The sequence below is a fragment of the Hypomesus nipponensis genome, chromosome 16, assembly GCF_054491055.1.
Source record: "Hypomesus nipponensis isolate SF chromosome 16, ASM5449105v1, whole genome shotgun sequence".
In the NCBI taxonomy this organism is placed as follows: domain Eukaryota; kingdom Metazoa; phylum Chordata; class Actinopteri; order Osmeriformes; family Osmeridae; genus Hypomesus; species Hypomesus nipponensis.
In genome coordinates, this window is record NC_140376.1 from 5,536,423 (window position 1) to 5,549,711 (window position 13,289).

At 40.1% G+C, this 13,289-nt stretch overlaps 2 protein-coding genes across 4 annotated transcripts; one reads left to right on the forward strand and one right to left on the reverse strand.

Annotated features, from left to right (window-relative positions):
- Window positions 1-23: 23 nt before the first annotated feature.
- Window positions 24-3,206, reverse strand: atpaf1 (ATP synthase mitochondrial F1 complex assembly factor 1). Its single transcript, XM_084675887.1, has 9 exons — window positions 2,992-3,206; window positions 2,586-2,694; window positions 2,373-2,423; window positions 2,108-2,170; window positions 1,947-1,997; window positions 1,741-1,788; window positions 1,330-1,425; window positions 978-1,085; window positions 24-699 (listed from the first exon to the last, which is right to left on the reverse strand). Exons 1-9 carry the CDS (start codon window positions 3,204-3,206, stop codon window positions 517-519), a joined length of 924 nt encoding a protein of 307 aa, XP_084532013.1. The 3' UTR covers window positions 24-516.
- Window positions 3,207-6,923: 3,717 nt separating this feature from the next.
- Window positions 6,924-12,300, forward strand: tal1 (T-cell acute lymphocytic leukemia 1). Of its 3 annotated transcripts, none has more exons than XM_084676356.1 (4): window positions 6,924-7,050; window positions 8,661-9,297; window positions 9,864-9,955; window positions 10,718-12,300. In XM_084676356.1, exons 2-4 carry the CDS (start codon window positions 8,780-8,782, stop codon window positions 11,149-11,151), a joined length of 1,044 nt encoding a protein of 347 aa, XP_084532482.1. In that variant the 5' UTR covers window positions 6,924-7,050; window positions 8,661-8,779; the 3' UTR covers window positions 11,152-12,300. The 3 variants fall into 3 exon arrangements, with proteins under 3 accessions (XP_084532482.1, XP_084532484.1, XP_084532483.1); XM_084676358.1 differs by having other exon boundaries at window positions 6,933-7,050; window positions 8,747-9,297; XM_084676357.1 differs by lacking the exon at window positions 6,924-7,050 and having other exon boundaries at window positions 8,605-9,297.
- The last annotated feature ends 989 nt before the right edge of the window (window positions 12,301-13,289 follow it).

Sequence of the window (13,289 nt, forward strand, 5' to 3'; positions counted from 1 at the left end):
AAGTACACATTCAAGAGACAACATGACCTTCCACCAACTCTGTATTTCACATTTGACCATTTATATCCACTAAGAGAGATGTACATACTCTCCTTGAAAAACCAAATTGAGCTTGGACAGTCAATTTAAATAAGGTATTATCAGGTATGTACAGTATATTACACAGAATAAGAATGGGATAAAGCCATACTGAACCAAATCTGTTCTGATAAGCACCAGGTTTCCAAAGAGACCAGTGGCAAAAGTACTACATTATGACGGACAGGGAATAAAAAGCACATTTAATTAGACAAATAATGTTTGGGGATTAATTTCCATTAATCATTTTGACCATATAACTGACAAGGATGATAAAGTATATTTAGGTCTGTGATGGCCCACCAGTCCTCAACAAGGGCATCACACGAGCTACAGTTTCAGAAGAGAAAAAAAAAAAACGGTGCAAGCATTCCTTTGTGATTTCTTACGCCACGGCATATTGGTACTCAATTTTACAGTCCTGATTCCCATCTTGACCTAGGAGTTACCCGCGACGACCGTGGGACCGATGCCACTCAGCTCCAGCTCAGCTATCACAGACATGTGCCTGAAATTGTCTGGTTTGTGGTTGAAGTTCTCAACCAATTGGAAGGTCTGCTGCCGCTTGGTTGCATAGAACAGTTGGAGTTGATTGGCCAGACACTGGGCCTGGTGTACGGTCTGAAAGAATATTAGATTTCAAATCTGTTAGAACTATATACAAGTATTCAAATTGATATGGAGAAATATAAATATCACAAAGAGATATATAAGCAATACAAAAATCATTAAAAATAGGTGTAGTTTAGTAGTGCAGTTCTGACAGCTGAAAAGGCCACAGGTTCAAATCCCCCAAATGTACATGGCTTTAGATAAGTGTCTGCTAAATTCAAATGTTCTAATTTCACATGATTGAAAAGGCCTAGACACCCTCTACAGATTTTCCCAGAAAGACTTACAATGAACTTGGGGTCCATCTCGGCTGTCATGAGCACTATGCCCTTGTCTTTCTGCAGATCGGGGTAGTGGTAGAGAATCAGTTGACTGGGAGCGTTCTCACCCATGGTCTGGGGGGGGTGTCAACAAAACTAGAGTGAGTTAACACTCACAAGAGCAGTTGAACATTATTGTCCTCTCTGAAAAGGTATGGTTAGGCAAGTCTAGCTGTAATAACATAGTCTCGACATTAAGAAATAAGACCTACAAGATTACAACAAGGTGTACATAAACAATATATGAGTAGACTGTACATTCTGTTGAAGTTGTCGGGAATCTACAATATTTTTGGAAGCTAGAGGGCTGTATGATTACCTGGACATTGATCAATGATGTGAAATGGAACTGATATCCAGACCACTGTCCCAGGAAAAACTCATAACCCTCCTTCTGGGGCAACGCATACAGGAACTGCACACAGGGACAAAAAGCTGCTTAACAACCAGCCTTTTCAGAATGATTCATCAAGCTTTTTTGTTTGTTTGATATTTCGTTATTTTTCTTATGAACATGTCGTCAAATGACACTCCTGTAAGAATGTTGAGTGACAGAATGCCAACTACACAAGCTAACCTCAGAGGAAACCGTGCAATTGCCAGATATGGATTTATTAAATTCATTGACACATCCCTTAATGGTTGCATTTTTTTTAAAGATCAGACACTTCTGCATTTAAATACTCTTGGCCAATAAAGAAAATGACTGATGTCGAAGAACGACCCATACCGTCGGGCATGTCTTGGCTCTGTTGAACATCAACTCAAAAATCTGATCCTTAAACACAAACAAAACAAATGACATACTTGACCTCGGAAGATCATTAGATTCATGTATTTGAAATTAACACACTGATAATGATATGGAAATAATTATAGTTTGTTATGAAGTAGAGTACATAATGATATGAAGTATATTACATTAAGAAAACTTACTGGTATGACAGCGCTAATCGTGTCCTTTGTGGCATGATATTGCATCCAGATCTAGAAGGACAATACAAGATGGAGAACATTTATGGCACAGCTGTGATAGAAAACAATAGAACATTATGATTTATGTGAAATATTTTGTCAAAACAAGAAAGTGCACATACCTCACCAATCTCATCGCCTGAGTTATCCTTGATCAACTCTAGATTTATGATGGAACCAAGGCTCTAATGAGAAAAATATATAATAAATGTCATAAAATGGGTATATTTTTTATCTATGATTCCATACAGTGGCTTGGTCATAAAGCAAAGCAGATTCAAGCATTGGCTGGTGCTAAATGAATCATTCTGAAAAATGTGGTTGGTGGATGAGAGACCATGATCTTGGTGGAAAAAAGGAATCTGACCTAAGAACAACACAAGTTACCTTGTCTTTGGTGAATCCAGAGCCAGCTGGTTGCTTGTCACGTTTTTCCAGCTGTAAATAAAACATGTAGGGATTTATTTAAATGTAAAAGTTAAACAAATTCTCTTCTCAAGTGAGCAAACTGTAAGGCATCTCATCCAACAAGCCTCGTTCATTTACCCAGTGCTCACGTGCTATTTTTTACACATTTTTAGTATTATAATGCAGCAATACCTCGTCCTCCATGAGTTTTATGAACTCTGCTTGTTTGGAGTGTCCAAGTGGCTCTTTCCTGACTTCATCTCTTTTCTGTAGCCGAGTTTTTAACTCCTGGGGTTTCGCACTGAAAACGAAAGGTTAAATTAAGCCAGTGTTACCCAGTTACATTCATTACACCGACACGAAACAGACGACCATCAGAATCCATTATGCTGCAGTTTACCCTCGGGAACTACATTGTTACATGAAGGCTACACCCATGTTTCAAACAGTCCAATATTAAATCTAGCTAAATTGCTACCCGAGATAACCTGCCAACTCTGTATCTGGGAGTGACAACAGGAAGATCGAATGGAAGAACAGAGACACGCTAGATTTAGCTACCCTGTCGCATTCAACCGAGGCAGTTGACTTTGCTCACCGGCGCAGTTTGTTGATCTTTTCCTGATATTTATTGTAATACGGGTTATCCTCCAGGTCTGGTTCTCTCTTCACTGAAAAGGCTCTAAACTGCGAGGGCACCAGCCCTGGAATGAACGGTCTGATTCCCGTCGCCCTAACGGCTAACATCCCACGATACAAACATGACATTTGGACTAAGGCCGCCGCCATGTTTCCACTGCCTTTGTCGCACATCTATAATGTTCCGGGTAGAAAACAACGACATATATGTTCCGAGACGAGCTGTAGTCTACATAATCACTGCGGTGCTACGAGCAAGGGATGATGTGAGAACTAAAAAGGAATCATCTTCAGACATGACAGCAGTTGAATCAACCAAGTAGATTGAACCGGCTATGTAGGCTATGATTTTTATGTTTGTTATGATTTCCTTAATTAATTCATTGCCACCAAAGGAATCTTGCAGTATCTTAAAATAAGTTATATTGTAGGCCTAACACATGACAATTTACAATGACTCAAAGTCGTTTTGTTTTTGTTTTATTTTGCAATATTCTCATCGTATGGCAAATGGGGGTTTCTCCACTGTCACCACTAGAGTGTAGGCCTACTACTGAGTGGCATTGATAATATGAAACATGTCAATTATAAACAAATTAGGTGTTTGTTTCACAATGATCTCCATAGTAAACAAACAGCGAATCGGGTAATTATTTTCAATGTGATACATTAAATTTTCCATTAAAATTCATCAGGCAAACCTTTTCTGTCCACATCCAGTATTTACAACAGATAGCCTACATGCATAGGCCTACATTTCATTAATTAACGTTTATTATTAACATTTAAATAATTGTGTTTATGTCCCTTCCAATGGGTTATTTATTTATTTATTTTTTTGGGGGGGGGCATCCAATTTAATGTTAGTTTACTGTAGCCTACATCTTGTATTTGTGCCATCCACTTGCTGTAATAACGATACAAGGACTACAGAGGACGCTAAAGGCTCGATTAAACTACTGGGTTACTAAACGGAATAGTATCGAACCTAGGCAATTCTGGCTCCAGCTAACCGGTGTTGTGCGATCAGATGCACGGCCTGAATGAAAGGCACTCCCTCGCAGGAGAGCTCGCGAAGGATTTCGAAGGATACTATTAAATGTACATAATGCGCATGCGGGGGGCAGAGCATTTCACATGGCAGGCCTTGTTTTCCATTTGATGTAAATGTCATGCACCCCCTGCTAACTCTGACTAGCAAAGTGTCACATGCATGAAACTTACTCTGGTTACTCATAGTAGCCCCCTCAGTGTACAGTGAGAATCATTTGATGCTGGGATATACAGAACATACATTAGAAGGGGGTGCATTTCATGGCAGGCTTGTATTCCATCTTGCCACGAAATGCCCCCCCCCCCCCCCCCCCCCTCCCTGCTAACTCTGACTAGGAAAGTGTCAATAAATGCGTAGTCGACAGTGCTCGTGCGGAACTGCAACAGTTGCAATGCTGATGCAGCTGCTGTCATCGACAGCTTTGCAATGACTGCAATATGGGAAGGGAAACTGTCAAAACTTCGGGTATGCATTGGATTGTTATGGATATGGTCATTACTAAACACTCGTTCAGGATAAGTGATGGTGCCAAAATTAAGAGGACTTGCATTATTATTAATTTTTCTAAGATCTGCTGTGACATCTGTGGGAGATAGTACCACCATGTGTGCGTGCAAAGGCCTAGAGTGAATGAGGACTACTCTGCCTTGATTGCACATAATCCAAAAAAAGTCATTTGTTGTCATTTGTTAATTTGTCTGTATTGTTAAATATTAGGTCATGTGATAAACAAAGTTGAATTATTATTTATCTTTTTTCAAGTCACTTCCTATGACTTTTGTGTACACGTATTGTTTAAAATGTTATTTAATATGTTTTGGCATTAATCATTGAGGCTGTCTTATTTACAATAAAAATTATACTTTTGTGGAACAAAGGTTTCTTTTCTATTTGGGGATTACGTGAGTAAGTTTGGTGAGTGTGTGCATTGCACAAGATGGGGCTAGCACGTGTAACCACAGTAAGTTTCAGGCATGTAACCCTCCTTGTCAGAGTTAGCCCTCAGTGTACAGTAAGAATCATTTGATGCTGGGATATACAGAACAGACAATAAAGGGGGTGCATTTTGTGGCAAGAAGGAATACAATAGGCCTGCCATGAAAGGCACCCCCTTTATTGTATGTTCTGTATATCCCAGCATCAAATGATTCTCACTGTACACTGAGGGGGCTACTATGAGTAACCAGAGTAAGTTTCAGACGTGACACTTTCCTAGTCAGAGTTAGCAGGGGGTGCATGGCATTTACATCAAATGGAAAACAAGGCCTGCCATGTAAAATGCTCTCTCCCCGCATACGTTTGTTCCCTTCTACCCCAGCATTATGGACATTTAATAACATGCATTTAATACCAATACATGTATAGGTTGGACAGGTCTGACCAGAATAGTGCATGGTCAGTGGGGGATTATTATAGTTTAATTTTTTCATTTAATTCATTGATTTAAACAATTAGAGTAATATTTCCTATATTGAAAAAGGATTTGATGGTGAGAACATTTCTTTTGATGTTCATGCATTAAGGTTTTAGTACTTTTATAAGCTATAGGCATGTGAACCTTTGGTGCGTTTTCAGGACATCTGATATTCTGGATCAAAAGGCTGTTGTTTTCGACTTGTCTGAGTAGCCCACCCTACGCGCAGGCTAACTGCATTAAAATCGCATGCCTTTGAACCTATGCATTAGTAAGAAAAGCAATGTGAGCAAGAATGTTGGTTCGCGTTCGTTACTATTCGGTTTGAATTACGAATTTTGAGGATTTTGTGTTGAGAATAACATCTGTTATTTACACAGATAACCGACATTCTTCTATATAACAAAGAAAGTATAATGTGAGACTGAGACATTGTCTCCTCTCCGTTTGGTTGCGATATCAAGACGAAATTCACTTTTGGATTCCAAGTGGTTTGCGCGCACTCCCGCGAGGGGGTGTCTCTCATGAAAGCTGTGCATCTGATCTCACAACACCGGAAAACACGTTTAACTTCAGGTCTACTGCATGGGTGCGGAGAGAGTTGAGAAGAAACCGGATGGTAGTCGTGACAGTATTTTATGCATTGGGGAGATAACCATCTAAGGAAATATTTGGCGTAAATAAATAAAAATGTACACGGTTGTTTACACAATCCCTAAGGAGTCATGATGGATAAGATACAGTGTATGGGCCAACAGTTGATACGGGGGTGTTTAAACACTCCCCATCACCACATTTCAAGATTTCACCGAGCAAAAAGAACCAAGTGATCTGACATTTTCCTTCGTGCACAGCATACCAAAGGCAGGTTCATGTGACAGGCCTTCTGCCTATAGGCTGAGAAGGAGCGTTTGCTAATAGCATATCGGTTTCTCTATCTGTAAACAAATATCAATTATGTCATACCTATATCGTGATCGACAATCCCTAGTTATTTTCCAAAAAATCTAAATCCATTATTTCACAATTCATTCTCCATTTAATTACTGAAAAATCAGGAAAAGTCTCATTTAAAAATAGTACAGGTTTATTTACTTGAATTGAAATGCACATTTAGCCTACATGTCTAATGTTGCATTAGGCCTACTTTCAGGACCTTTAGATTTCAAATTTCCCGCTGAGGGAAAAAAGGCTGAGGGAAAAAAGGCTTAGGCCTATTTATGTGCATATCAATTTAAAATGTAAGTCAGTATTTTTTCCCCGCTCTTGCCTTCGTTTAAAAAGCCTAATAATAATGAATTATTTAATAAATAATGGATTTAAGGGCTTATCGAATGAGCAGCTACCTTCAACTGGGCGCTTATCTCCCCTGGCCACATTGAAACCGTGTTCCGCTCCCCATACTAAGCAGAGCACTGGACATGATGTGGAATAATCTAGACCTCACTTCCCAGCTCCAAACAGCACTTCAGTGAATCTAAAACCTCGGACATGGATGACCATCGACAAAATGGCTCCACACATACTCCTTCAACAACATTCAAGCAACGGTAAGAAAATCATGGGCTATGGCCTAATAACAGCTTCTGGAATGTCAGGTTATTTTGGGGGGAGAGATTTTGTGATAGTTTTTTTCATTGATCTGATTATGAGCATAACCAATGTCCTTAGAAAAATCTAAATATTTGTTTCCTATGTCGGAAAGATAAATGAAAGCCCATAAATGTTATCATTTTGGCAGCCATTTATAAAACTATATGTTTTTTAATATTAAACAATCTATTAGGCCTATTGGCTGGCTAAGACTATATGTGTTAAGTAGCCTAGTAGGAAATTTCGACGTAAAACGATGAAGTGCCAAGGGGCTATATTATTGACATATTAGCTTGAGGAACGTTATTTTCACGTCACCACTATACAGCTTATTTATTTTACATTCATGATAAGTTATCAACAGACAGCTTTTAACAACATGTATATTAACTGATAGCCTAAATATATCGTCAGAATCAGAATTTGTCCACAAACACGGAATTTATTGTCATAGCTGCAACTAAATAAAACGACAAATCGGATACAAAAAGTAGACTTTGGCACTATTTAAAATGTTTATTGGACATATACCTTTACGTTAACCAAAGGTATAATCTTTATAACACTTAGCCTATTCTAATATATTTCCAAACCCATTTGTTGAAAAGCTGCATAGCATACGGAGACAGGGAGATTATTTTGAGCTATGAACATGCCTACAGGCAACAAAAGGATGCATAATCCAGGGGGAAAAATACACAATAACAAATCTACGAACAGTATATCTTAAATAAAGGAGACTTCCCGAACATCTAACTGAAAATATGTAGGCCTATACAAGTCTATCGGTTTACATTAATCTATAATGAAATAACTTAACTACTTCTATAGAAAATAATTTGCGGTCTTGGCCATGTTTAGGGCCTTGTGCAGGTTGTAGAGGTATCTGAGAGATAAAGGTTTGTTAAAACAAAGGGTCGGTTCGTTCGTTAAACAGACCGACATTGTTGAGGAAGATGATAAAGACTGCATGATTGTGTAGGCTAATGATAAGTCACGACAGTTAATTTGGCCACTAAAATCAAGGTCAAGAAGGAATGAAACACGTAGAACTAATTCTGGCAAAGTCCACATAAAAATCATCTGTGTTCTCAAAAACCTTCATTAGCTGGATACATGATGGTCTGGAGTCAAGGTTTATGGATTATTTGAAAAATTGGACAGACGCAGAAAATGAATAAAATTGAAATCGACACAATCTTTTTATTGCATTTTTTTTAAACGATCAACAATTAGATTAGGACGCAGGCGAAATGTGAATTTGTATGAACAATTCAAACGATCAACAATTATGGGGTTTATAGCAGCCCATAAAGATTGTGGCGTCATACATTAGGAGCATGACAAGATTTCCATAAAGTGCATAGTTTATCCTAAATTAGTTAACCGCATGCATTGTTTTTCATTCTCTGTGTGTGTTTGTTGGGGGTGGTGGTGGTGGTGGGGGGGTCATAATATTAAGCTACTGAAAGTAGACAGTGTCACGCAAAGGGGGGGGGGGCGTGCACTGCAACCCACAGTTCAACACATACAAATAAGATAGCCCAAAGATGTCTTTCTTTTTCAGGTGACAATCTGGAATAGTAGGGTAGCTGTAACACTGGACGAGAGGAATTTGGCTTTATTCGTGTTGTAAACCATTGCTCTTAAAAGTTTACGCACATAGGCAAATCGAAAACAGCAGAAATGATGGACAAACTGAAACCAGAGAAGAGGCCGCGCACTCCGTCGGACGAGAGGGAGTTATCACGGCACGACAGCCCAACTTCCACAATGGGTCGTGTCAGCGCTGAGGGGCTGGCGGGTGAGACACAGGAAAACACGACGGCAGCTTCGGTGGAATCTGCTGTGAGTGAGCGGAAAGGGGAATATGTCCCCGGGGAGCACTGCAACGGGACTGTCATCATTAATGGCGTTACCAAGGAAACGGCTTACCACGCCAGCGACCTAAAAAAGGAAGTGCCGGTTATCGAATTGGCCAGGAGAGGAGGGAGTGCAGATATAAAAGCCAGGGAGCAGACGGCAGACAGCATCCATACGGTGCAGACCACCGAGCTGTGCAGACCACCGATACCTCTGCCTCTACCGCCCCGGGACCCTCTGAGCGACACTCGAATGGTGCAATTGAGTCCACCCGCGTTCCCTCTCCCTGCACGAGCGATGCTGTACAGTAATCTTGCGCAACCGCTCGCCACCATGAACAGGTAAGATTTGATCCGTCGATTATTGTGCATCCTTGTTAATACTTTGCTATTCAATGTATGTTAGAGTTATTTGTACAAAGTTTCTATTTTTCACAGTTTGTGCAAAGTCCTGGTTCGGATTTAGAATATAGATGCTGCTATTTCACCAATGCTTCTTATTTCTTTGCATTTTTTCATCATCCGGACAAACATTGTGTTGTTATTAATTAATATAAGGCAATTTTGGTGATACTTGAATCAGGACACTCATTAGTGAAAGGAAGCGTGGTAGTCAACACAGTGTAGTCTACACTCGGATCATTCGTTTGACATCACTAAGATTGTTTTACATTCAGGATGTCATCTGTCTAGTTGCCAACGCATTTTCTCATCAAACAATCTGTGGCCTATATTCTGCACGTGCACGTGAAAGCAAAATAAGAAACCGTGCATTTCATGGAAATCGAAGAATAAAATTCACAAATGTGTTAGACAAAAGCCTGTAAACGACTCATCTGTGACAAAATGGTAGCACCTTCCAACGGATTTCTATTTAACTTACTTACCCAATGTTATTCCCTGTGCAGTGGCTACGGTGGCGAACCGGAACAGTACGGCATGTACCCCAGCAACAGGATAAAACGACGACCTGCTCCATATGAGGTTGAAATCAACGACGGTATGATACATTTAGATGTTTTTATAGTAGGCTTAATCACTCGTTAGATTTAGTCTAATTGGTTCTTAATCAGATTATCTTAATTTGACAAAAAAGAATTACTTTCCTGTTCATACATCCAACAATAATAGGGAGCAACGTTTCAGAAACCATAAATAGTCCACAAAGGGATAGGTCACAAAAGGAGGTACAAAAGGAATTAGGTAATTTACATAGGCTACAGAAATGACATTCAAAACATTGCATAGATTTCAAATGGTGCAGTTCATTTAATTATACAGATACTGTATGTAAAAGATCATAGTTGGAAGAGGAGGTGGGCAGAGAAGAAGAGGATTATAGAGGGGCAGAAGATCTCATAGAAACAACACATGTGAAACGAACAGCAAGAGACTGTCTGTAAACAAAGTGTCTGCCTGTCTGCCAGGAAAACAGTGTTAGGAGAGAAAACAGAACCAACCCATGTTACCACTGCACAGCCTGCAAAATACGTTTGGCTGTTGTCTGGGAGTACCCATCAGATACTGCATTCCTTTAGCTTCATAAGGAAGATATCTGTCGCTGTTCCTACCTTCATAAACATGCTATAAAAGTGCAAATTAATTCAAATCCTAAAATACTTTTCTAGGCTTTGGCACTAGTACATTTCGAACGTGAATGTTGTAACACAACCAAGATATGTGTGAAAATAGTTGAACTGTATGTGCACCGCACGAAATGGAAGACTTGACCTGACCCATGACCCTCCTCTTCTCCATCAAGGCTCGCAGCCCAAAATTGTGCGTCGGATCTTCACCAACAGCCGCGAGCGCTGGCGACAGCAGAACGTGAACGGGGCGTTCGCCGAGCTCCGCAAGCTCATCCCCACCCACCCTCCGGACAAGAAGCTCAGCAAGAACGAGATCCTCCGATTGGCTATGAAGTACATCAACTTCCTGGCCAAGCTGCTGAGCGACCAGGATGATGTGCTGGGGGGTGTGGACGGCCAGGCGGGGCCCCGGGTCCTCGAGGGCCGGGACGAGATGCTCCAGGGCATGCTGTCCCCCAACTCCAGCTGTGGGAGCCTGCTGGATGGGGACGCCAGTCCGGATAGTTTCACCGAGGACCAGGACTCGTCTGTGGAGACTCACCTGCCCGCCGCCAGAGGCCTCCACAATCCCTCCAGAATACACCTGGAAGGAGGCAACCAGAGATGATCCGCCATTTTGGATCTGGAGGACAAAAGCAGGGGAGAAGAGGACAAGCAGAGGAAGGCCTGGCTGGACTACTGTTGTGAGCGTGTGGTATTTGGAAGTGGATGAACATCCACAGTTTTGCAAATTCTCTGAGTTTGATTGCTGTTTTGAGGCCAGAGGAGAGATTGTTCTTTGTTGCTTGTCTCTGCTGCTGTTGTAAGTAGCTGATGGATTGTGATTTGTGGAAGTCACACCTGAAAGAACAAAGAAGGATTTCAGAAAATGTTTAAATGGAGATGGGCATAAAGAGAAGATATTATATTTTGAAAAAGGCATGGGGTACAGTATGGTGCCTTACCATATGACAATATTGTATTATTTAAGGTACACTGCCCTGACTCAAGAACAAACTTTTTGCTCAAATGTAAACTGTTCCGATTTCTCCTTTGTCACCTCAAATCTTACGTGGTTGTCCATTTGATTAATTGAATGTTGGGCCAGAAACAATAATATTTATCAAAAACTATGTTATACCTTCAGAGAGCAGCAGTTAGATAACTGGTAGATAAATGGTAGAAGACCTCCATATGACTGTTTCTGCTGTGAGAGTTAAAGGCACATTTGAAAGTGTACAAGGTAATGTGATATTCACAGAGACCGTATGGTTATTACAATAATAGTATGTATAGTTTAGGAAAATGTTGATATAAAAGGCACACACAATAATATTTGTCTGTTTAGACATTAAGTGAGAGTTGCTTGCAATAGAAAAGGTACAAGTATTCTACCCAATGTGTACATACACGACAGACCTGTAAATCTCACATGGAACAAACCTAAATTTTGTACTTCTTTTCTCGACATGTGACTAAGGTACATAGATTACTCTTTTCTTCTTTTATTGTTTCCTCATCTCTAGATTCTAGAATTATATTAAATTGTATTAATCAAGTAAGTGTTTTATCACTGTATGAACACGATGGAATTCTGCTTCCTCAGCAGAATATTGAGTAACCACAATTGGTACCTTTAATTCTTGTAAGTCATCAAAAACATTTTATTATTTTATTGTGATGATTGGTAGATACATTTTTGTTTTGGTGATGAATATATCTATAAATACACGTAGCATTATATCACAGATTTTTTAAATAAAATCACAAAATAAAAAGAATGAAAACTATTTATGACAAACCTGTCGTTTCCATTTTGTAGATTTGTACACTACCAAAGATCCATGCTTTTGTATCTGTCATTTTTAGCAGGACTGCTGTATAGTTTAAGTAATGCATAAATAACAATGTGATAACTTTAATAGTTATCTACAATTACAGCAGCAATAAAACAGCATATTGGCACACAGCACAATAGCACATTTTCCACCATCTTAAAACCCCTTTCACCTTCATAATCCACCGTCATGAGTTAAGGTATATATGTCAGAACAGATGAGATGCTCAGAACCCACATAACCTCCCTCTTCCCACCATGAACAGGTCATTGGTGCCACACCCTAATTTGTGATGAATCACATATTAGGGTGTGGCACCACTATTCATCACTTGTTGCACCATTGACCCGTTCATGGTGGGAAAATGGAGGTTGCGTGGGTTATGTGGGTACACAGGGGACTGGTTGGTCACTATTATCTTTCCATTTTGATTGGAAGTGGTAATGGCTGATAACAATCTAAGCTAATCAAAAGGCCATTGGAGAGGTGGTAGATCCCAGCGGAAGAGAGGGGTTAATTTCCAATTCCCAGGACAGTCACGATGCTCTGTCTGTCTGTCTGTCTGTCTGTCTGTCTGTCTGTCTGTCTGTCTGTCTGTCTGTCTGTCTGTCTGTCTGTCTCCTCTCACATATACACACGCAAAAGGCCAACATACACACATTCCGCGTATTCGTATGACCATGCTAAAGACAAATTCGAAAAAAAGGGAAGGCGTTTACATGTACACTACCTACTTGGCGGGTTTCTCATGGTCATGTAAACGCACTCACTGGTGCAACAGCTAGGGGTACTAACTGGAAGCATTAGGTGAGTGGTGTTTAATATCACTATCTTACCTCCCCCAACCACTTAAAGGACTCCGGATAGATCGGGAAGTGACAGATTCTAAACGGCGTTTAGGATGTCGTACTGTGTATCAAAATATTGC

What these genes read in the sequence shown, in the direction of transcription:
- atpaf1 (XM_084675887.1), bottom strand. Translation starts at nt 3,206, where the DNA reads ATGTGCGACAAAGGCAGTGGAAACATGGCGGCGGCCTTAGTCCAAATG. An exon ending in CAGGCGATGAGATTGGTGAG is followed by an intron (nt 1,998 to 2,107) that starts GTATGTGCACTT and finishes TTGTCCTTCTAG; the next exon opens with ATCTGGATGCAATATCATGC. An exon ending in CATCATTGATCAATGTCCAG is followed by an intron (nt 1,086 to 1,329) that starts GTAATCATACAG and finishes CACCCCCCCCAG; the next exon opens with ACCATGGGTGAGAACGCTCC.
- tal1 (XM_084676356.1), top strand. Translation starts at nt 8,780, where the DNA reads ATGATGGACAAACTGAAACCAGAGAAGAGGCCGCGCACTCCGTCGGAC. An exon ending in CCGCTCGCCACCATGAACAG is followed by an intron (nt 9,298 to 9,863) that starts GTAAGATTTGAT and finishes TTCCCTGTGCAG; the next exon opens with TGGCTACGGTGGCGAACCGG. An exon ending in TGAGGTTGAAATCAACGACG is followed by an intron (nt 9,956 to 10,717) that starts GTATGATACATT and finishes TTCTCCATCAAG; the next exon opens with GCTCGCAGCCCAAAATTGTG.